At 43.1% G+C, this 22,890-nt stretch overlaps 5 protein-coding genes and 2 non-coding genes across 8 annotated transcripts; all 7 read right to left on the bottom strand.

Moving 5' to 3' along the window:
* Positions 1-246: 246 nt before the first annotated feature.
* On the bottom strand, positions 247-1,892 carry LOC124475923 (tumor necrosis factor receptor superfamily member 17). Its single transcript, XM_047032803.1, has 3 exons — positions 1,666-1,892; positions 1,242-1,385; positions 247-592 (listed from the first exon to the last, which is right to left on the bottom strand). The coding sequence occupies exons 1-3, from the start codon at positions 1,781-1,783 to the stop codon at positions 306-308; spliced, it is 549 nt and encodes a 182-aa protein (XP_046888759.1). The 5' UTR covers positions 1,784-1,892; the 3' UTR covers positions 247-305.
* Positions 1,893-4,866: 2,974 nt separating this feature from the next.
* rsl1d1 (ribosomal L1 domain containing 1) lies at positions 4,867-8,248 on the bottom strand. The gene is made up of 9 exons (XM_047032293.1): positions 8,146-8,248; positions 7,664-7,800; positions 7,301-7,439; positions 6,747-6,895; positions 6,452-6,553; positions 5,981-6,074; positions 5,756-5,881; positions 5,493-5,615; positions 4,867-5,330 (listed from the first exon to the last, which is right to left on the bottom strand). Exons 1-9 carry the CDS (start codon positions 8,224-8,226, stop codon positions 5,184-5,186), a joined length of 1,098 nt encoding a protein of 365 aa, XP_046888249.1. The 5' UTR covers positions 8,227-8,248; the 3' UTR covers positions 4,867-5,183.
* On the bottom strand, positions 6,225-6,355 carry LOC124476146. Its single transcript, XR_006957014.1, has one exon. It is a non-coding gene; the product is annotated as a small nucleolar RNA SNORA55 (small nucleolar RNA).
* Positions 6,986-7,116, bottom strand: LOC124476147. Its single transcript, XR_006957015.1, has one exon. It is a non-coding gene; the product is annotated as a small nucleolar RNA SNORA55 (small nucleolar RNA).
* Positions 8,249-8,590: 342 nt separating the features above from the next.
* On the bottom strand, positions 8,591-15,452 carry gspt1 (G1 to S phase transition 1). Of its 2 annotated transcripts, XM_047032788.1 has the most exons (14): positions 14,994-15,452; positions 14,556-14,600; positions 13,235-13,546; positions 13,030-13,063; positions 12,836-12,913; positions 12,556-12,736; positions 11,993-12,147; positions 11,712-11,852; positions 11,167-11,260; positions 10,294-10,374; positions 9,853-10,026; positions 9,492-9,581; positions 9,167-9,335; positions 8,591-9,068 (listed from the first exon to the last, which is right to left on the bottom strand). In XM_047032788.1, exons 1-14 carry the CDS (start codon positions 15,190-15,192, stop codon positions 9,016-9,018), a joined length of 1,806 nt encoding a protein of 601 aa, XP_046888744.1. In that variant the 5' UTR covers positions 15,193-15,452; the 3' UTR covers positions 8,591-9,015. The 2 variants fall into 2 exon arrangements, with proteins under 2 accessions (XP_046888744.1, XP_046888745.1); XM_047032789.1 differs by lacking the exon at positions 14,556-14,600.
* Positions 15,453-15,850: 398 nt separating this feature from the next.
* Positions 15,851-19,584, bottom strand: dmc1 (DNA meiotic recombinase 1). Its single transcript, XM_047032499.1, has 13 exons — positions 19,439-19,584; positions 19,152-19,196; positions 18,789-18,935; positions 18,538-18,620; positions 18,368-18,420; positions 18,208-18,249; positions 17,953-18,025; positions 17,284-17,375; positions 17,116-17,189; positions 16,783-16,897; positions 16,528-16,588; positions 16,264-16,380; positions 15,851-16,120 (listed from the first exon to the last, which is right to left on the bottom strand). The coding sequence occupies exons 1-13, from the start codon at positions 19,493-19,495 to the stop codon at positions 16,051-16,053; spliced, it is 1,029 nt and encodes a 342-aa protein (XP_046888455.1). The 5' UTR covers positions 19,496-19,584; the 3' UTR covers positions 15,851-16,050.
* A 628-nt stretch (positions 19,585-20,212) lies between these two features.
* Positions 20,213-22,859, bottom strand: tomm22 (translocase of outer mitochondrial membrane 22 homolog (yeast)). Its single transcript, XM_047031640.1, has 4 exons — positions 22,540-22,859; positions 21,930-22,048; positions 21,252-21,369; positions 20,213-21,050 (listed from the first exon to the last, which is right to left on the bottom strand). Exons 1-4 carry the CDS (start codon positions 22,630-22,632, stop codon positions 20,976-20,978), a joined length of 405 nt encoding a protein of 134 aa, XP_046887596.1. The 5' UTR covers positions 22,633-22,859; the 3' UTR covers positions 20,213-20,975.
* Between the last annotated feature and the right edge of the window lie 31 nt (positions 22,860-22,890).

Genomic DNA, 22,890 nt, shown 5'->3' with positions numbered 1-22,890 from the left:
ATGATTGGGTTGGAGTGATAATGGATCTGTAGTGCATTTACGATCCACTGTAGTCGCTGTTGCGTTTGTGTGCCTGTGTGAAGGAGGTTAAACTTTTCAGGAACATGGATGGGGCTTTATGTGTTCGTGCATGTGTGTGTGTGTGTGTGTGTGTGTGTGTGTGTGTGTGTGTGTGTGTGTGTGTGTGTGTGTGTGTGTGTGTGTGTGTGTGCCGTGTGCCGTGTGCGTGTGTTTGTGTGTGAGGGGGGGTTGCACCCGCACAGTTAACATTTCATATGCACATACCACACGTGCATTATCTCCAGCTACACAACGCCAGCCCTCCACCACCATCCAGTCTCCTCCTCATCTGTGCCATGCTCTGAGTAGCTGCTATAATCATCAAAGTTCTGCACAGTCTTGGTAGTGACCAGTATGGTAACGCCCTCCTCCGTGGATGGGACAGGCAGGCTAGAGTTGCACTGGGTCTGGCTGTCGACTTCTACTCCCGTCCAATTCCTCACAGTGTTTCCATCCACGTCCTTTCTCTGCCCAGCGCTATCAGGGCGGCTGTCCACATCTGAACACTGATGAGCTCCCCCTGGTTTAGATACTGAGGGAAATAACAGTCTGGGACTTAGAGATAGCATCAGCTGTTTTACAAGAGTTCACAACATGTACAATATGCTTTGTGTTATCTTCTTAAAGTTCTGTTCTTTGAAGTGGAAGTTCAAGTTCAAGTCTTTTATTGTCAGGTACACAGAACAACACAAGGTTAGACTGGGCACTGAAATTCTTAAGACAAGACAACGCAAGCACCTGGCATAAGTTGGTCTGTACGCTCCAGGATTACGCTTCCAATAATAATACAAATTCATAATTTTAAGATGCTAGTGGGAAAAGGCTTTCACAACAGCATCAATATGTGTCATTGTTTTATGCAGATATCTCTTGCATGGGTAGTCAAGGCTGAACCACTCATGATACCATAAGTGACAGGGGGAATCAGAGACAGCAATACTGAGTCAGTCAGGCTAATATAAGATATTTTTAGCAGATGTCATGTGAAGGGAGATGTCAACAAACAACTTATTATTATGTAGTTTCCCATATTTAGCTTGAGGTGGAGTGCAGTCTGGTTGGTATTATTTAATTAATTACACATTGATATCTTAAAGGGTTTCAAACTTTCACTTAATTGTGATTTGCCTATTCTATATTGGACTGTTTGTCTGTGACTATTGTCACATGTATTGTGTTACCTTTGTTTTTATGAAACAGCCTGCATGACTTCTTCCTCAGCATTTGCAGGAGGAGAATGAGAGTGCAGAAGACCAACATGAACACGAAGAGCCACACCAGAATTAACCGCACGTTTAGGCTCTCTGGGGCTTTGCTTTCTGATGCTGTGGACCAGCAGAAATACATATTGGCAATAAATACAGGACATATTTATGCATATGCATAAATAATGGATGTATAAAATATCACTGTATAGATCACTGGATATAATACAGTTGGTAAATGTTTTTTTTTACAAATGATAAATACAAAAATATATAGATATTTGTTAATGTGTGAGTGCCAAAGAGAATTGAAATTAGATGAGTTCATTCTGGATTTTTTTTTAACCCTAAATACTTTCTCAGATCAACCTTCAGCAATATAAATGAGTACTGTACTTACGCAATGAGCAGTATTTGGAGCACACTCTGGGCGGAGAGGTGCATCTGTGAAAGCAGTGCTGACACTCCTCAACCAGGCCGTCGTAGTAGAAACCCTGGCCACATTCTCCCTCAGACATCACTGGCCTACACTGTACAGTACAACTACAATGATAGGATCATCTGAACAATAGACCCTGAATGATGATATCTGAACCATCACCTGAAATTAGATCTGGCACTGTAATGATGTACTTTACAGTTCATGGCTTGTTTTCTGACAGACCTGGTGTTTTATTACAGATTTAGGAATATGTAAATATCTTAGGGGAAGTCCCTGTGCCCCAAAAGAAACTGGTGATATTTCGTAAGGAGAGGAACTAGACCCTTATGTGTGCATCCATATTACTAACCATCACATACTTTGAGTTCACTCATGGATAAATGAACAGTCTTGAGAAATTACATTCTTCAAGTACAACACGTTTTTTTTAACATTGTTTTACTTAAATAGTCGATGAAAAACATGCACTTACATTTCATGTGTTTAAATTGTGATATTAACAACTATTGTACAAATAAACTAATTATTGCAAATTTGCTGTAATTCAGTTCAGTTAAGCAATTTCCATAGAGTGCCTATTATGCTACATTTTAATAAACACTCAGAAAACAGATGACACTCTAACGTGTATCTTACACATTGCAGTCTACATCATATTTTCAACCATCAGTGACATGTGCAAAGTCTACTTGTTTATCTATCAGATAAGATGACATATGGATCCTGTTCAGAGAAGACCTTGATGTTGCTTAATCATTACCAACAAGACAAACACTTATATTCCCTTTTGGGTGTAATTGGGCATTCTAAAGAGAAGGCTGTACCATAAAAAGTCACAAATGTCTATATGTCCATCTACAATGATCTACACTGATCATTATTTCATGCTCGTTTAGTCCCATTCATGTATAGTCCCATGAACAGGCCAAGACATCCAATTATACAGCCAGGGTCTCCCTGACAAATTCATTTGAATGAGCAGCTCTGGTGTTCTCGTATATAACCGAGAGCGACATTGCTGGATCCTGTTGAGTAGCGGTTGAGTTACTCTCCTTCAAAGGCGGTGGCGTTGTCATGGGCCCGGTGCCCTCTCCGTTGGCCCTTCCATTTCTTCTGAAAGAGTTTCTTATTCCGTTGGTGAGGCGGTCAGACACTTTTCTGACCACTCCGCTAATTCCTCGGTTCTTTAGTTTGACCATGCCAACGTCGTCCTCAAGTTCCTCTGGAGGAACCTCGATGTTCCCCGAGTACCAGAAGACCCACCAGATAAGGCTCAGGAAAATGACAACTGCACCGGCGTAGATGAACAAATCGTGGATGAAGAATCCTGCAAACACCCCTGTCAGAAGTATTAACGCTCCAAGTATGTCGTGCGCCACAGCAAACCAAAAAGCGCACTTGCAACGGCCAACTCCCCGAAACCTCCTCTCAATTACTGTCTCCGGTACACCCACCATGATGTAGGCCTAATGAATAACACCTCTTTAGAAGTTACCTTTGATTTCCTAAAGTTGTGAGGGGTAATTGCGAATTCCTGAGGGGGAACTGTTGATCCAGAATCCTGGCGCATGGAGCGGAGACGCGAGTGAGCACTTGCAGAGACGCGTACAAAAGATTATTGTAAAACTGTTCAAAGTTCACCAACTCGTGGGAGATGTATGAAATTTCGCCCATAAAAGTTTATCATATTCTATTACACGTCTTTCCGAAGTAATCTCAGAAGGATAAAAATAAGTGAGATCGCATTTTATTAATCAACCCTCAATCTTATGATCTTGCATAAGCCTACTTATTATTTCACAATCAGGATTATCTATGGTCTGATACAACGTCTTCTACGTTCCACTCTTGTGATTCCATGTGTCAGGGTAGTTCCAGCATACTTATTAAAATGAATCTTCATTTATATTTAGCCAACAGGGCTCATCTGTGTCAGGAAAATTCTCCCAGTATTTATATGTCACACACTGCTATTAGAACCTTCCCTAGCCCTGCAGCCCCCCAGACCTGTCCGTCTGAGTTTCTCCTTGAGGATGGGAACCCAGACCAGCCCCACCACCACAAACATCAGCCCGATGGACAGACAGGCAGGGGCGGTGGCGTGGGGTGTCTCCGTCACTCCCAGGTAGTGGAGCAGAAATAGAACAGCCCCCACACCAGACATCAGGCCCCCCATCACCATGACGATGATGGGCTTATGAAAGTAGGTCCAGCGGGGAGGTTCTGGAGTTGGAGAGACGGTTCTGCCAGTAGAATCTTGGGATCCGATGAGGTCTGTGTGCAGGGCAGTGTCTTCTGAAGTCATCCTGACAGGTTCTGTTCTGAAGAAGGACCGCACCTTTTCTGTCTGGCCCCTTTTGCTGCAGGAGGGGCGGATTTTATTCCAAAAATAATCAAACGTAAATAAACAACATCCAAACTACCAGTACAGTGCAAGTTAGCATTCATTACATCCTGTTTGTCCTTCAGTTGATGCTCATAGGCTAGATATATTACTGACGCATCGATATTCACATCTACCAGTTGTCAAGATAGCAGTTTAAAATAGTTGTAGCCGAGTCTGTGGTCGACAGTTGCTCAGTGTTTACCTCTATCGTACCTACCCTCAGTTTACTTTCAACCCAGGATATTCCAGCCAGCCTCACTGTCAACATAGACCTGGAGTAGGATAGGGCCAATGAATACAGACCACCTGCTTGTGTCTGGTCTCAAATGACCACTGGTGTAGAAACATCATAGTCATCTACAATAGACACCACCTACACTCGTATCACCACTAAACTGACTTCAACAGTCTGTCATACTTCTGCAAGCCATTATGGCTGTGGTACTTCAATAAAAAGCTTTCAGAATATCAATTACAAATCTAAATTAATACAAATTCTAAACAAACACTACCTTGTTGAAACAGGCAGACAGCAGGTGTACAGGCACGTTATGATCCTCACTGACAATAGAGTCATCTGATCCAGCCAGGCTCTGCTGACTGGTCTCCGAGGGTAAACACACCTCAAGGCTAACGCAGCCCTACGTAGTAGTACAACACAATGCCTCAATAGGTAGGGGTGGAAAAAAAGTAGCACTACACAGCATACAATGAGTGGTTGGTAATGGGTGGAAATTATGAGTCAAGATATAGAATACATAACACACATCAAAAATGTTTTAACATCCTTTAATATACAACCTGGAATTATACAAAAGATGTTTTGAAAAAACAACTATTTATTTACCAGAAACGTTGGGACACAAATGACCTTTCGTTATTTGCTCTGTTTCAACAAAGCTGTATGATTTTCATTTGTGGCTTTCGTGGATACTGGAGCCTTGAAAAGACTAGACACAACACCATTATGTTTAATCTTTATAACCAGCCCTGGGAGTCTACTTAACAAATGTCAGCATCCATGACATCACTTGAATCTTTATGGTACAAAGTTCATAATGAGCGAGGGAAAGAGGGACAGAGACAAACATTAGGATTTGACCACCTTCCTTTTCATTTTCTGGGAAGGGGGTCTTGTACCCTTTTTCTTGGCCAGCTTGGCTTTAGCTTTCTGTCCTTTCTTCCCTACTGGTGGTTTAGGTACCTTCTCCAGTACTTTCTTTTTTTGGGGTGGTGTCTATGGGGGAGAGAGGAAAGATTTCAACCATTGTAGTTGTAGGTAAAACAACCTGTCAATTTATGCACTTTAACATTTTTGTACTTAACACGGTAACATTGTTTTCTTTGTGTGCAATAATATAAATCAGCTTCAGACTGACTTTAGATGAGTGACACTGACCTGCAGTTTGGCTTTCTTGCTGGGCGTTACTATGGGAACCAGCTCTGGAATTTCCTCCTCTGCTTCCGTCTTCTCTGTGGACGTCTGCTGCTTCCTGGCTCTCTTCAGCTTGCTGGAGGCCTTCTGTAGCCACACAGAAAAACACACGGTTATCAGTAGGAGAATAGGGTAGGCTCAAACACTTACAGTCACAGTCTCTCCCTTATGCACACACGCAGACAACAATATCCACCATCGCTCTAGATTATTTTAGTCTCACACACCTTGGCCTTCCTGGCCTCCCTCTGTGCATCCTCTATTATAGTCAGATGACTAAGATCAGACGTGTAGATGGGCAGAGCCACAGAGGATTGGCTCTTCAGGTGGATGACCTTGATCACCTTTCCTTTCTGAGGAAAAAAAGGCATCATCAGGTTCACTCTCCATCCAAAACGTTTAGGACGGGTGGTAAAATCCATTCACGTGGCAAATGTTGGCTTGGAACTCACCAGGCGTATTTTGTTGACGACTGTGCTGACTGTGGCCTCAATGTTCTCTGTCACCTCCTCCGTGGTCATCCCCGAGTGGGCCACGCGAGCCATGCTACAATAACAACAAAAAAAACACATTACAAGAAGATTGGTTGCATGATCTGAGCTAGGAGTGCACAACAGAAGAACTTTTAATTTGTCGTTCGGTAAAACAAGAGAAAAGACCTCCATAGTTTAATGTTACAAAACTGCCTGATTACGACTGTGTTTCAAAGTTGTAGAGACAGGCTCCACTGGAAGAGGGAGGTCCATCTGGATATACTTTGAGTCTCTGTGGCACCGGCATTGCCCGTGTCCAACACTGACACTGGAGGACAGGGTTTGCTGGGGTGCTGCTTATGGAACTGTTGTAAGATGTACAGTGTAGGTAACATTCATGTCTGTGTTCAAGTTGTGTCTCCAGTGACCAGGAGCAGTGTGACGGCTCACCAGCAGCTGCCCTTCTTGGACACCTTCATGGTGGAGCCCTGGATCAGTCTCTGGATGTCTCTGGCCAAATGCTTGCTCTGCAGGTTCACTGATAGAGGATCCCTATTTAGAGAAAACAAGTCATTCTACAGAGCATTGTATTCCACTGAGGAACAATTTGTGTCCCATCATTCAACTTTCCTTTCACGAGCAAATCTGTCTCCCGATTACAGGATGCAAGAATATACAAACATTACCACTCTAAGAACCGCTAACATGGGTGCATACATGGTAACACAGCTGAAGTTGGACTCACTTCTTCCTTTCATAGAAGTGTTTGCCAAGGTGGGAGGGCAGCAGGCGGCGGATACGGTCATCAGAAAGGAACATCTCAAAGTTCCCCAGCAGCTTGCGCTTGGCCTCATATGGCTTGTACTCTGTCTTCAACACTTTATACGGGATCACCTGGACAGGACACATGGAAAAACAACATGTCGTCTATAATCCTTTCTGGTATGTCATTTTATAAAACTAAAAAAAATACAAATAAACATGCTTTGTTTCAAAGTTGTAGAGACAGGCTCCACTGGAAGAGGGAGGTCCATCTGGATATACTTTGAGTCTCTGTGGCACCGGCATTGCCCGTGTCCAACACTGACACTGGAGGACAGGGTTTGCTGGGGTGCTGCTGTTACCGTTATCAATACATACCAACGTTTTCATCTCCCCAAGTAGTGTGAGAAAGTACAAACTACAGATTCAGACTTTATGAAATACAACATACATCCTGCATTGTAATGTTACTGCTCTGGGAGCATTTAGGCTTATCATGCAGGGGTAGATGAAACTCCAGCTGTGTTGGACTTGTACCTCTGTGATGTTCTTGACACCCCTCTCCTCCAGCAGCTTCTTGTAGAACCGCTGGGTCTGATCAGAGGTCATTTTGGGCTCGTCTCGGGTGAACAGGCACACTTCATCTACATCTGAGCGCAGACCATGAGGCAGGGGGCTGGAGGATTGCAACATATGGGTGAGTATGGACAATATTTGAAATTGTCATTTTAAGATGAACTGTTATATCCCTTCCATGTCACACTGAGACAAAAATTACAAATACATTCTGGAAAATTGTTTGACAAGTGTCAGATGACGTAAACCATACAGTTCTGTGGGTCATCTACATTGAGTTAGGTACACAATGCCTTGGACTAGGAGGATAAGGCTGGGTCTCACATGCGAATGGATTGGGCCTGTTTTGGGATCTTCCAGAGGGTGAAGAGTAGGGAGAACTGATGGCTCTCCTCCAAAAGAGTGTCCTGGGTGGACGTGGTTTTCACGAACGCCTGTAGCGCCTGGACGGCTTTCTTCACCTGTGCGAGACACGCAGTAAAACATGACACGTGAGACATACTTGATCAAATTGTTAACCTTGCACGACTTATGAAACAGCTCTAAATGTTACTGGGTGGCATTGCAAATTAGATACTCAACTGATAAACCAACTGGACAACTATTAGTTTGCAAGCGAGCGGTTCTAGTCAAGATCATTTGTCAAGCTAACCTTAGCTAACTAGGCTAGCGGAAGCTAGCCAACATCACAGTGTAGTTAAAATGAACCGGAATGTTAACACATCGCAAGCATTCTTATAAAATCTGTATTGGTAAATTCAGCAACATAGAACGACATTCAATTTTTTCTCAATTGAAGTTTTTACCTGCGCCTGGTCCAGGACCACATCTTCTACTTTTTCTGCCATGCCTCTTGCTTCACGTGTACGTATACCGTAAAGGCGCATGCGCACTTGTTCCTACGTCATTAAAACTTTTGAACTCTCCCAACTTTATTCAAAAACAAGCTAATGACACAATTGACCAGCGTTTACCCCAAAACGAACGTCTAGCTATGAACAAAATATATAATTATAACGGTTTAAAAAAACAAAACATACACAGAGTCGTTTTATCAATTTATTTTATTTCCATTGTTGTTCACTGAAAATGACACGTTTGTGTGTTTGCGTATGAGTGTCTTGTATGTGTGTGAATGCATGACCAATCTAAGTGTCATGTTTCATAGTGCATCCATATAAAGTATTTGAAATGCGTGTCGATCACGATTAGGATTTTGGTTGGGGATAATTATGACCAAAACATTGTCCATTTGGCATTGTTTTCTTCAATGTAGTGATTTACTTGCAAATCATGATTATAGACTAACTGTGATCCACACACAATATCAGATCAATACCACTATTCCCAAACAAAGCACCTCTGCATCCATTCCAAAACAAATGTGGGCCAGCTAAACATGAGGTTGGCCAGAAAACAGGGTGTTAGTTAGCTACAATAGTGGCATAGCTGAGGTCTCAATATGAGAAAGCTGACACACTGGACTGGTCTTGCGATTAGTATTGTTCCTCATAAAAACTGATTCAGTCTTTCTTTTTTTCTTTCACATTTGTGTTCTCCTCTTCCTCACCCCCCTCCATAGATAACGGTGTGTAAGAGAGAGAGAGTGGCTAGCTGGGTCTGCTGCTTTCTCCTCGATCAAAACGCCCGTTCCAGGATCTCCAAGTTACTGTCCTTTAGTCCTTCTCTGGTACCAGCTTCAACACCTTGCCTATAGCAATGGTTTTACCTGCAAGGAAATAGAAGGGCAGTGAGCAAATACATCCAGGCACTCACACACATTCACTTTCTCTCTCTCTCTCTCTGGCACATCTTCACCCCGCTCACCTTCGTCTCTGAGGGTAAACCTTCCCATCTGAGGGAAGTCCTTGAAAGTTTCCAAGCAGATGGTCCCTGCTGCCCGTAATCTGGCGATGCACACCTGGTCCTGTTTGACGAAGCGAGGCCGCATTTTGCTCTTCTCCCCCGTCTTCTTGTCCACCAGACAGATTAAGGCCTAAAGATTGAGAAGCATTTGAGTCAAGCCAGTTAATGGAGACAAACTAATGCATGTCCGTGTCCTTTGTATTTTGTTTTTAAATAACCAGAGGCCACCAAGGCAAGGTATTTAATGTCTGGGCTGTTTTGTGGTGCTAAACTTTAAGAGACTTACTGTGATTTGTACTTCTTCAATACAAGTGTGGATGTGTAAGACTGCATTGTAACCTGGACAGATAATGGACTTGTGTTCAATGATGACGATCTAGAAACAAAACGACAAAAACAGACAAATCAGCTCAGAATATAGTATAATACAATACATACCAAAACACACATTTAAACGTGTGTGTGTGTGTGTTGGTATGTTAAGGACTAGCTATGAAACAGAACAAAGCCAATGTATACTGTAGCGGCATCACAAAGGCCTCATTAGCAACGGTAACCCTACACTTTCTGTGGCCTCGGTGGACAAAATGTCCTCTAATCTCAGTAGAGGTAGACAAAATCCTGTTCCACTTGCTCGGCGCTCCTACCTGGGCATCGAAGGTGCGTCCGGAGTGGCAGAGGTTCTCTGCGTTGCAGAGGATGAAGCCAGGCAGGATCTCCTCCTCCTCGATGCCCTTCAGCCTCAGTTTGAGGTTCTCCCCGGGGGTGGCATCGTCCGTCTCCACGTCGTCACTCAGCAGACTGAGCACCTCCACGGTGTGCTAGCGCAATCATTACAAATGGGTGTCATTACTGGCGTCCTCTGTTTCCCCGTATCATTATGTAAATAAGACCAATCCACCAGACCACTACATGACATCATTCCAGGTATCATATGTGTTACTGTCATTGCATGGCCACACTATATATGTAAAACTACTGCATGTTCATGGTGTCAATGCAAATGCATGTATTTTGTCTTTTGACTCTTCCATGCACAAAAAAAGATAGTGCTTCACCATGGACAATGTGTGGGTGTGTAGTCTTACCCTGTTAGGCATCATAATAAGCTGCTGAGCTTTGCTGATTGAGCCTGACTCCAGCTTGCCCAGGACCACTGTGCCCATGTCCTGAAAAACACAAAATTAAAGCCTACTTAATTGGTTCAGAGAAATCTAAGAACCCAGACTATATGGTTGCGTGATCTTTAATTTATATCTGTAGCAGTGCAGAATCTTTGTCTGTTGATCCCCTTGTGTAGCAGTTAGAAACTGGCTGAGCAACAACCAGCCTATCCTCCTAACCAGCGTCTACAATTACCTGGACCACAGTAATCTCATTACCTCCAATGAACATCGGCCCCAGTTAGAGATCTTCGCTTTCATAACACCCTTACACAACAACTTGCACCCGTGTATCTGCTTGTGTGTATGTGTGTGTTAAGCTCTGTGAAAATCCTGCTGAGAAAGCTATAACATATCTTAATTCCATAGCTTTCCCTCCTCCCAGCCATCTCTCCTCCGGCTCCAAAACTACGCCCACACACTACTGAAGTTACTGCCAAAGAGCTGAGTGATGCAGGAGTGTGAATGTGTGTGTGTGTGTGTGCGTGTATGTATGTGGGGATCTTGGAGGGACACCCAGGACCGTGGGGCCTCTTCTGAGAGGATAAGAACCAAGACAGGGAAGAGGGATGGACATGGAACGACAATTCTGAAAGCTTGGTTTCCATGAATTTGACGGTTTGGAAGTAAAAATGTAATTCCCCATACGTTTTATAAGTACATGCATGCTTTTTCATGAATGCTAAAATGATATAGTGACTGGGCATGGGAATTGTGCATGTAAAGGAATCAGGGCTGTCTGATCGTGCCTGTCAGTAGTATGGAACTGGGAGACTGTGCTAGGATGTGGTTCCCCACCTTATACTTGTCTACGATGGGGAGTCTGATTGGTCCGTTCATGGGTCTGGTGAAGCTTGGCAAGCTGTCCAAGTGGGCGATGAATGGAAAGCCCCTAGTGAGAGAGATGGGAAGGGAGGAGAGTTTGGGAGAGTGAGAAAGAGAGAATCAATCCAAACAATCCTCTATAATCCTTTACTGAAGCAAAATAAATCTCCTGGAATTGATTCTAATCATCTTTACTTAGCGGCAGTTGGAAATAACTGTCTGTACTGTGAACAGCTTCATAAATATCAGTCCGTTTTATGACAGAGGAGACTAATTTGTTTGGTTGACTGCTATGACAATGAAGACTGAACTAACTGACTGTCTGACCAGGGATGCTCATTTCTGATAGTCGTGTGATCTTTCTGAGAACAATGGACCGATTTTTAAGAAAGATAACGAGTATAAGTGAGTAGACATACAGTAAACCAGTAACTTTTGTTCCAGGATGCTACTGATGATATATCAATGTGCCTCAATGCAGGATTCAATGAGGAACCATCCATATTGGAGATACGTACGTATACCAAGGGCACTCCTCCACTGGGTCCTTCAGGTTGGCCCCTGTAAGCCCAGAACAGGGCATGAAGTGGATGTCCTTCTTTGGGTTGAAGCCCACCTTCTTCAGGAAGGGCACCAGCTTCTCCTTGCACTCCTCATACCTAGTGGAAGGAGGCAGAGGGAGGGCTGGCTCAGATTGCAGTAAAAACGATAACACATTATGTATGCATTTTGTAGCATTGCTCAGTAACTATTCATTTCCTAAATCATTCTAAATGTTTTCACTTAAACTTGACCTCACCTGTCCAGGCTCCAGTTGACAGTGGGGTCATCCATCTTGTTGACAAGCACGATTAGATGTTTAACTCCGGCTGTTTTGGCCAGCATGGCGTGCTCCCGTGTTTGGCCGCCCTTCTCAAAACCTGTCTCAAACTCCCCTTTCCTGGCCGAGATAACCTGTAAGGAAGGTATGCATAAGAGTGCTATAGACAATCATCCATACTGTAAATTAATGTTGTTTCAATAATTTACAGGAATCCAGGGAACATTTATATTTCATGTTGTTTCAGAGGTGTCAGTTTTCTAGGCTGAATATAAATGTTGCTAATTAATGGGGGACATCTTAATTCACAAGATTTAAATAACAGTTATGAACAAAAGGTTTACAGATTTATCGGGTTTATGGATTTGACTCTGGCAAAACGAGCCCCATACAAAATCAGTCATGTTTGAACCTGCCACACTGTCATTAGTAGAGCCACAGTGTTGTGTTCAGTCTTTACACAGATAATACCCTGCGGGACTATGCTATCCCCCTACTGCAGTCCAGAATGACTCAGCATAGAAAAAGTGAGTCTCCCTCACCAGGACTGCCAAGTCAGCCTGAGATGCCCCGCCAATCATGTTGGGCACAAAGCTCTTGTGACCGGGCGCGTCCAGGATGGTGAAGTGCTTTTTCTCCGTCTCAAAGTAGGCCCTGCCCACCTCCACAGTCTTGCCCTTGTCTCTCTCCTCCTGGTTGGTATCCAGCGCCCACGACAGGTACCTGGGAGATGAGACAGCTGATGTCATAAGGGTTCCATGTTCTGTTTAAAATACCAGCACACATCTCAAAATAAATTGTTTTAAGTAAAGACGAGCTCACCATGTCTCTCTGTTCTTCTCTTTAGCCTCTCGTTCATACTTCTCTAAGGTTCTTTTTTCCACCATTCCTGTCAGGTACCTAGCATCAACACATCATACCAGACTGACATGTGAATGTGTTTGTGAAGATCTACCATAAATTCAATTTAAGTAGTAATTAAAGTCCAACCATATCATTTAGGCCTAATGACTTACATGATCTGTCCTCCGATTGTTGATTTGCCAGCATCTGGTACAGACGGTAGTTGTTAAAAGAATAAAACATTTGTGTATGATTATCTTTGACTCTAACTGGACTGGCTCTCAAAGACAAGTACAACAGCAATTTACACCGTAGAAAACAATTCCTAGACAGAAAGATGAGGTACAGGTGAAAAAAGACCAGGCAGTGGGAACTCACCGACATGACCGATGAACACCACGTTGACATGCTCTTTCTTGGGGGCGTCCGGTTGGGAGGGGGCTACTTTTGGCATGGGCATTTCCTCCTCTTCCTCCTCCATCATCTCCTCTTCCTCCTCCTCCTCCTCCTCTTCCTCCTCCCCCCTTCCCTGTATCTCCTCCACAGCCCCTTGAGACCCTCCTCCTCCACCTCCACCTCCTCCACCCCCTCCAGGCTCAGCGTCCCCAGACTCCTCCTTCTGATCCCAGGTCTCCTCCTCCACAAGCTCTGCCATAACCTCCGTCTCCGTGCCTCCGTTTTCCACAGGAGCTAAAGGGACAGACAGCATCAGTTCAATGAAGATGGTCTACATTAGTCATAGGTCAAATACTACCTGTAAATACTATTAAAGATTTGGATTTCACGGTATATTAATATGTAATCATTTGTAGCCTTATCAATTCAACAATCCAAAAGGTGATAGACGTTTTATGACTTGATCAACTTTGACATTTGTTTAAAATCTTAGTGTGTTTGCAAGTCAAAAAACATGCATTCCTCAGAACAAAGAGGTTGGCTAGTGTATTTTTAAATGTCTAAACCAATAAGGTGATTATACCACTAGAATTACATATTTGTAATCAGGCCTTCACACTCCTCTCTCTCCTTCCACATCCATTTTCTGTCTCTCGTCTCACTCTCCTGTTCCTCCCTGGCAAGCTAAAGTTGCAGGTGTCAGGCTGACTGATAAATCAGGCCTGTAACTTGAGTAGATGTGAGCAGCACTCTGGCCAAAATGTGAACACCTGACATCAGCACATATGCAGTTGGACACCGGCAGCACGCTGCAACATGGCACCTCACAACTCTGTTGCAATACTTCCTGAACAGAGTCGAAAAAAACCCACAAGTTACATTCTAGTTTTGGAGTTGCCACACCTGAAGCTTGATATCATGCCCGATTCCACATGTGGAAGAGAGGGGAAAAGGTATATTTTAAGATACTGGGCCTTTAGTGTTGCATCATACAATTGCCAAACCTCACAGTTTGGACTGGAAGGCCTGGCCTGTGTTTCAGAGTAGGCCCTGTACACTCAAGTGCACAGTGAAGCTAAGCAGGGAGATTTATCAAACTGATGAAATGAGAAGTAAACAGTGTTTAAGGGCAACCTAATTTAGTCAATGTAGATCTGGAAATCCGTTGAAGCCCTGATGTCTGGGCAGATTTTTGAGAAGCAAAGCAGTGTCCATACATCTCCAGTTCCATGGTCTACTATAATGACCTTCTGTATGGAATGGTTAGATGTACATTAAAAAGCAAAAATGACAGGCTACATACCAACTGATTCTGTCACCTCCATACAGGCAATTGTATCTGCGGCACCTGTGAATACAGATGCATATGCCAGAAAAATCTAACCTGACACGCATGTTGTATGACTCAAGTCCAGTGTGACCAGACAATGTCACTCACTGTTAAACTTGGTATTATTATTAGACTTGAATTATTCAAACATTGTACGGTCATAGTTCGTTAAGACTGTTCTGAATGTTACATTCATATTTATCTAAACTAGTTAGGGCATATTAAGATAAACTTCCATTCAGTGCTGCCACATAGCAAAGAACGGACATTTACAAGTTAGCTAACTGGTTGGCTAACTTGGTTGGCTAGCTGGTGGCTACAGTAGCTAACTGGCTAGCATCGTAGACTACCAGCTGTCACCCCTGTCAAATCCTGTTATTCCGATGCTGACTTCTACAATCGGAAACTTACCGTCACCGCCAGACACTGATGTTTCTGCAGGACTGCTTTGTGGAAAAGTCGGGACAAACACCGCCGCGTTCACATTTGGGACAAATGGCGTGGCATTTACGTTGAGAGCGGCGAAAGCGGACTGGAGTTCCGCGGCAGCCGGGGCCTCGGCATCTTCTTCCAGCTCCCACGAATCAGGGGCTGTGTCTCTCGTGTCCATCGCGGATCTCCTGTAGTCGTCTAGCTAGCTTTATAGGATAGCCTGTCAGCTCGCTATGCAGTGGCAAAAGCAACGAGATTGATGTTTACTCTGGGTGTGTTTGTTTGGCGTTATGTTCAGACTGTCGGTCTCACGTTGACTGCAGTTTCCATCGCTTTGTTTAGCCTTGTTTTGGCATGCATTCGGTGCCGGTTGCTCAGAACGCAGGAGAGGTGGTTTAGTGTCATTCCCGTCAGTTTCAGTACTGTCCGCCAGGCTCCGCTCTCTCCTTATAATTCTGGAATGTGTGGTGTTATTGGACTTCGGATTGATGATGTTTTGAACTAAACCATTAATACTGATGTTATCAATTATTTAGCTTAGACAGTAAAGGACCAAGTACAGTCTTTCTAGCTAACGATGTCTATAATTACTTTTTTGTTTTGGTAACTCAATTCTATACAGTATTGACATAAAACATCAGAAACAAATCCAGAGTACTACAGTGGTGATGACAATGTTTTAGATTACTTACACATATGATTTATTCACCTTATCAGCATATATTTAAGAAAACATTACAATATCTTCATAACGTCAATAAATACCAATAAACGTATTAATACAGCATAACATTATCAGTTACTTAATAATATCCCTTGTGCTTCCTTGTTGTGCACCTTTTTCACAATGTGACTTTTTGTCACAATGACCCGAAAGGCAGCACAAGGGTTTTAAATAAATTAAACAAATTGAAAAAAGATGTGAAATAAGCAATTATGGAGGGTCAAGGGTTATGATGGTGTACTGTGTGTAATGTGTGTATAAGCATATGTTTGTGTGTAAGCTTGTATCTACGAGTGCATCCTATCCCTCCTCTCACTCTTTAGCATCAGCTACTCCTCCAGCAGTGATGGCAAAGGTGGCCTCATTCTCAGGCATATCAGGACTGCAGGACAAGGAGGAAACGGAGCACAGTCATGTGTGGAAGTAGCCTGTTCATGCCTACCCTTGATCCCCACTTTGTACTTAACAGAGACAAGTGCACCAATAGTTTCAAAACGTGACTTCCACAAGCTCAGTAATGATTACCTGTCAAATATCTTAGCGATTCTCATCTCTCCCCGCCCTTTTCTTAAGCTTATACGTGTGGTGGACGCATGAGCCAAGATGTGTCCTCCAATTGGCTTCTTGGGATCAGCTTGGAACCTAATGAGACAAAACAAAAACCTGTCCTATTCCTATTTATGAAATGTTTAGAACATTTGCTAAATGTGAACATGGAATTAAGAATGAGTGGAGCTATGTATTTAACCTCTATGTCATCTGATTCTTAAGTGAGGAAATGTCACCTACGTCATTCCAGCCCCAGGGTCAGCTGTCATCTGATTGGTCACAAACACTGCCACGTTGTACTCTAGGGTGATGACATGACATTGTTAATGGAAACCAGTCTCTACCAATGGAAACTCAACCATAAATCCCACACAAGGATGATTTGTCCCTGTTGAGTAGTGTGTGACGAAAGCAAGGCGTTTATTCTAATCTAGTTTACTCTATCCCACAGGTTTGAAACATTTTCAGACAGTTTGCCTGTCCACTAGTCCAGACCTTCAGAAATCTTTTGTAGGCGCGAGAGCATCTGTGCTAGCTTCTGCTGCCTCTCCGCGAGCTCTCCTCGGCCAGAGAAGTCTACCCTGAACAGAGCCATGATGGAGTCAATGATCTGGGAGGAGACCAATGGAGGGAGAGGTGGAGATGATTAGTAAAATGGGAGATGGTTTGTCTGCATGGGTAGTGAACAAAAAGAGAGAGGACAAGAGGCCCAGAGCCACACACTGAATGGAGAGTCAGAGAGGCATTTTACAACTCCAGTATCAAATCTTCCAACGTGACAGCAACACTGGAGAACAAACATATACGCTTGAGTGATAGAGTGTATACCAGAAGTTTGAAGACACCCCCCTCCTCATGGAACTTGGCAGCTACAAAGTCCAACAGCTCCATCTGGTGTTCACCTGTATGGATGTCACACACACAAACACACACACACTCAGACTACACACGTGTGTGTTTTCAGTTGTTTTGCTTATGAGCTAGGAGGGTTCTTACTGGTGTAGGCTCGAGCATACAAAACGTTATCCAGAACAGCATCATGGTCCACATTGAACCTGTCTGCTATGTCCTTAAGTCTGTCTGGTCGACTGGCAGGTCAAGTTCAGTTAGGAAAAACAAGATAACGTACGCCATGTTATGTAACCAATCATCACCTAAGACCCTTTACTCTCCTACAATTGGCTGTGAAAGGTCCAGTGTAGTAGCCTTTGGAACCAGTCAAATCGGTGTGCTCATGTTTTATTTACTCTGGCATACATTTGGCTACCCGTCTGTTCAGACAGATTTCCAGCTGGCCTGGTTCAGGTCAGGCCAATCATTACTGTTGATCTAATATGGGGCAGGTAAACAATCAAGATGGCTGTCGCTAATGTGGAATTAATGTCTGTTGAATCTACTATTGTGCCACAATTAAACAAACTTGTCAATATACAATTGTTAATAAGAAAGATGTACTTGCTGTACTACTTCAGACAAGATTTGGGATAGGTTACACATTTCGTTGCTCTTATTGGTTGTAGGTCTATCCAATTGCATCCAGAGGCATTTTGGTCGGCAACCGTTGAAAATGCCCTTGGAAATAAAAAATGAACTGGGAGATTCCAAACTACTTGCAAATTGGTCTGGCAATATCAGGCTACCAGAGTACAGCTGTGGGGAGGATACAAGGTGTTTTCTGTGTCGATGAAAATGACCTTCCCTCCTGTGTAGCTGTCCTCTCCTGGTAGCTGGGCGGTCACTGGAGAGACAAAGACATGCTAAACACACTTGCGAGACCAACCTTCACTTCTCAGTCTGGCTGACTCATGTTGAATAGCATTTGAGAAAAGAGGATTTGAGAAAAAGGATGAAGTATACATACGTAGATAGATCCCTAAGTATGGTCCGACCCCTTATTAACCCACCAATGTAATGACTTACCACAAAGAGTGTGAGACAGCTGGGTTTTGCCTGTCCGGAACTCTGAGAAGGTGCAAAACAGTGACAGTGCAGGATAGTTGAACTAGGCTCAATCTGATCAAACTATATCAAAGTCCACGTAACAGTATTTTGTTGGACTAAAGCAGACATTGAAGCTCACCTCCAAATGCCTCAGTGATAGCCATACTTTCAATACCTCCACCCATGAGTTTACTGCAAAGAATCAAGAGGGAGATCAGGTATTGAAATTAGAGCACCTGCACAACTTATAATTGTGATTTTTAAAATATGTTTCTGAGCAGACATGCTGAAAACGTCAAGCCTCATAACTCAAACTCCAGACTCCCAGTTGTGATGTGAAACACTTGTTTCCTCTTTGCGCTGTACTCAAATGCTGTCAGGAATCCATTGGTCTAAAACAAGAAAGATCAAATACATTTATACTGCTTATGCATGCTTCTGGGCTAGTTTCTTCACATTTGATCAGATTCAACTTCAAAGATGTAAGGAAAGAAAGATGTGTGATGAGATCTAAAACTTGCAACTTTTATAACTTGCTTAAAGTGAGGTGGGCCTCTCACCAGCATTTTCCCAGCAGCCTCTTTGATCTTGTCCACCTTGGCCTCAGAGAGACCCTTGACATTGCATAGGTTCCTACGAGTAGTCATCTGTATCCCCTTCACTGTGCAGATACCCACTGATTTGAGCTTCTTTATGTCTGCCATATTCTGTGGGGAAATGTGTGTGTGTGTGTGGGGGGGGGGGGGGGGGGGGGGGTTGAACAGGAAATTAGAAACAGGCAGTGTGAGAATTAAAGATGATAAGAGGGGGATAAGATAGTTATGTGAGAGGAACTGTGTGTATGATGATGGGTTAGGGGGGGAAATACAGGGAAGAAATGTAACGTTTCAGACTGGTCTGTGCTTGGGTAGACTACTACTCACAATTCCGTGTTTCTGTAATAGGTCAATGTCTTGGAAGAATGAGTCCTGTTGATAAAGAAGTATGTTACAGAACATTTTCATTTAACAATTGACAATATTAAATTGCGTAATCTGACTCTACCCATCTAACGTAAAATCAGTGGCAAATCAGGTAGTGACTGGTTTTACTAATAAGAAGCTAATGGGTACTGTAAGAGTTAGCTACTGTACAACAATAGCTACCCAATCAGCCTATCCTGGCTAGGTTAGGTACCGTTAGCCTATCCTGGCTGTTAGGTTAGCCTAACCTCTTCATCTTGGTAGCCGCCTTCATCTTCCACAACTTGGTCTTCGGCTGCTTTCATGGTGATATAGCAGGTGGAGTTACTTTTTTACCTTATAATTGTAACAGACTTTGACAAATTTCTTAAAATCTTTACATCAACTTGGTTAACACGGAAGCAGTTGAGTGTCAGTACAGCTGGCGGGAAACCTAATTGCCCCATCACGCGCGAAATGTAGTTTATATCGCGTGCTACAGTTGTGCTTAGTAAATGAACGACAACAATGTATCAACAGTTGCCAAGAGACTAGGCCGACCACAGCAAGTGATTGAAAAAAAAGAGATGCGAAAAGCACAATGATTTCCTTCTCCTTGATGTTTTTATTCTTGCAGTCTTGATTCTTGTTGAAAACACAGATTTGCTCCAGGAGCAGAGGTACGATACCATACGTTCCAAAACGGGCAACAACAAAAGTAATTGACAACATCTACTCAGGCTTGACAGGATTGTGTGCGCTATCGAGTTCAGAATTAACAGCTAGTAAATTGCTGTAAGAAACTTAGCAAACATTTTCTGAGGCATGTTTCTACGATAACGTCAACCCCACGTGTTACAGTGCTAAATGGCAACATGTGACTGAAACATTAGCTGGAACTTCACGGTTCTTTAAACTTGTACTGAAAGACTAGTGGGCTACAGGATAACCTCGCCATTTTACCATTGCATTTTATTGGACCACAATGCATGTTGGCTTGATGTATCCCTGTGCAAACATTCTCACTGAGAACGTAGATAACTCACTAGCTAACAATGACAGACATATCAACATCCTATGGCTTAGTCCTTGGGAGTGCCATATGACCTGCTGGACTCTGTTGCTTCAGTCCAGACATCAGCCATTACAGTAGGTCATTGAACCAACTAGGTCACCTCTACCTGGGTTTTCTGGGACAAAGTAAACCAGGTGGAGCAACAAAAAACAGCTGACCTAGGTATCCTCCTGGAACAGCTGTGTGGTTTATGTGATAAGGTTTATGCTTTTAGTGTCAGCTCTACCATGATTTTTCAAAGAGGACGTATGAGCTCATATCCAAAAACGGGACACAGGAATTTAACCGTTCCAAGGCCAAAAATGTAGTTATACACCCACATGAAAACACTCATTCAGACCACACACAGAAACATAAACACACACTAACCCCTTTTAACCTCAGTAAATCATTCTTCAATAATCCAATCCAATCACCTCCCCCTATGGAACACATTTATATCGCTAAATATAAAAAATAAGTAAAAGGTCAGTGCTCAGAAGTCAGTCTCTGCAGGATGTTGAGTGAGAGAGACAGCAAATGGGGAGGCGTTCATTAGTGCAACATCCAGGAGGTGACATCATCATTATGCTCCTCTAACCCCTTATCCCCTCAAACATCAATCCTGGATGTTGGAATGAACACACGTGCTGACTGAATGCAGCTTCTTTTTTTCTTCTTTCTCCTCTGTCTCTCCTTCTGAGCTTCCACTCTTCCTTGCTAGATTGGTTTCTGGCTGAAGGAAGTCTCCATCACATTTTCCCTGGAGTGGGGGGCATCATTCCTGGCATGCCACCAGACATCCCAGTGTTGGGTCCCAATAGAATCTGAAGGGAAATTACACATGTATTGATTGAGTGAACTGTGAAAACCGACAGTGCGTGCAACTTTTCATGACAACTTAATTTGAGTAGCCAAAGCACATCAGTAAAAAAAAAAAAAAAAAAAAGTAAATGACTAATACAAGTTCTACAAAGGTGCTAACAGCAAACAGTAGTAGTGAACTCTCTTTGTAGGCCTATAGTTACCTGTCTCTGCTGCTGTAGCTGCTGCTGTTCCAGCTGTAGCCTTTCAGTCTCAAACACTACAGGAAGTACCAGGATCATGAAGGAGGTAGTGCCAACCCACAGGGCTGAGCGGGAGAAACTGGAGATAGAACAAGATAGACAGATAAGACAGGTGTACAATTGAAAACACAACAGACCTGTGACAATAGATAAGACAAAGGGTAGCCCAAGTAGCCTTGGCTCATGAACAGTTCTAGTCTATGAAAGTAACCACACATCCCAATTTCATCTATTTGTCATGAGGCTGAAAGAGCAGTGATACTTTTGCAAAGATTTGGCAGAATCAAGATCAGGATTGATGAGTAGCATTAGCTGTGTGTGAGTGTTAACCATATTGGGTTAACTCCAAAAAGAGGTTTTGTTGGTACTCTACGATTCCCAAGGATGACTGAAAGTTGTATGTTGCATATGTTCCCAATCTACAAACCATTTAATGCTCTAAACATACCATTCATTACATTTGCTCTGCCAATACAAAACCATAATACTAGGTTTTATCATGCATACTCACCTAATAATAATCATGTCAAATGCCATCAATCTAGCATGACCTAAACTACATTGTCAATGTCACAGTGGAGAGAGGTCCTGAACACACAGAGGCACCTGGCCTCTAAACTTTATGGGTCGCTAGTTTACCTGTACAGCTTCTTGGCTACAGAGACCGAGCAACCAGCTGACACCTCTGCAGCAGAGCGCAGTGTGTCAGGAAACATCTCAGTCAGACCCCAAAGCCTCTCCACCAGAGTTTCGTCCAGCTAGGGGAGAAATTTGAAAAGTATGTAACAAATCAATAACAAATGAGGGTGGAGAGAATAGATCTAACGAATAATAGACAAGTTAGACGTTATTGTCCTGCTGAATAAATCCAACTTAAAGTTCACGCATTGACAATGAAATACAGGGCATGAATGAACACGTCAATAATTCTAATAAGAATAACGATACACTTTATACTTATTTTTGGTTTTCCCTCGAGCCACTAGCTAGCTGACGCTGTAAGGAGTATAATACTAATATAATAACAAATAAGAAAACTCAAGTTGGCTGGTTTGCTTGGCGAAACTGCAGTGCGGTCAATAAGCTAACTAGCTAGCCAACTAAGCTGCTTGTGTAGCTAGCTATGAAGCTAAAGACAAGAGATGGCAATGCTCATGCAAGGGACACATAACTATAAACCCTTTGATAAAACTGTTTCTACGGTATAGACTGTCTAGTCTACTTATGTCCTGTTGCAATTCTTAAGTACCTCTTCGTCTTCATCATCTCCTTCGATCTCGCCTGCGGGGGGCCGGGTTTCGACTGGGCCCGCAGCCGGGGATAGCTCTTCGATTCCAGCCATGGACAACTGCTTTTGCGCCGTTTAACAGCTGGTTCGGTAAGCAAAACTTGGTGTACTTGAACTTCTGAAAGCACAGGTAATTTTGTTCGTATTTAATCGTGTTATAAATATTTTTTCACCGGCTTGCATAAATGTTCGACTGTAGAGGCGTGCATTGGTCCTGCGACAATCTGAGGTCACTCGATTAGCTACATGTGCGCCGGATCACGGAACAAGGGGGTCTGTAGCTTGGAGAGCTGGAATAAATTGCGCCGCCTA

Source organism: Hypomesus transpacificus, chromosome 13 (genome assembly GCF_021917145.1).
Source record: "Hypomesus transpacificus isolate Combined female chromosome 13, fHypTra1, whole genome shotgun sequence".
NCBI lineage: Eukaryota > Metazoa > Chordata > Actinopteri > Osmeriformes > Osmeridae > Hypomesus > Hypomesus transpacificus.
Note: the sequence above shows the minus strand (reverse complement) of the source record. Positions and strands in the feature narration are given on the sequence as shown.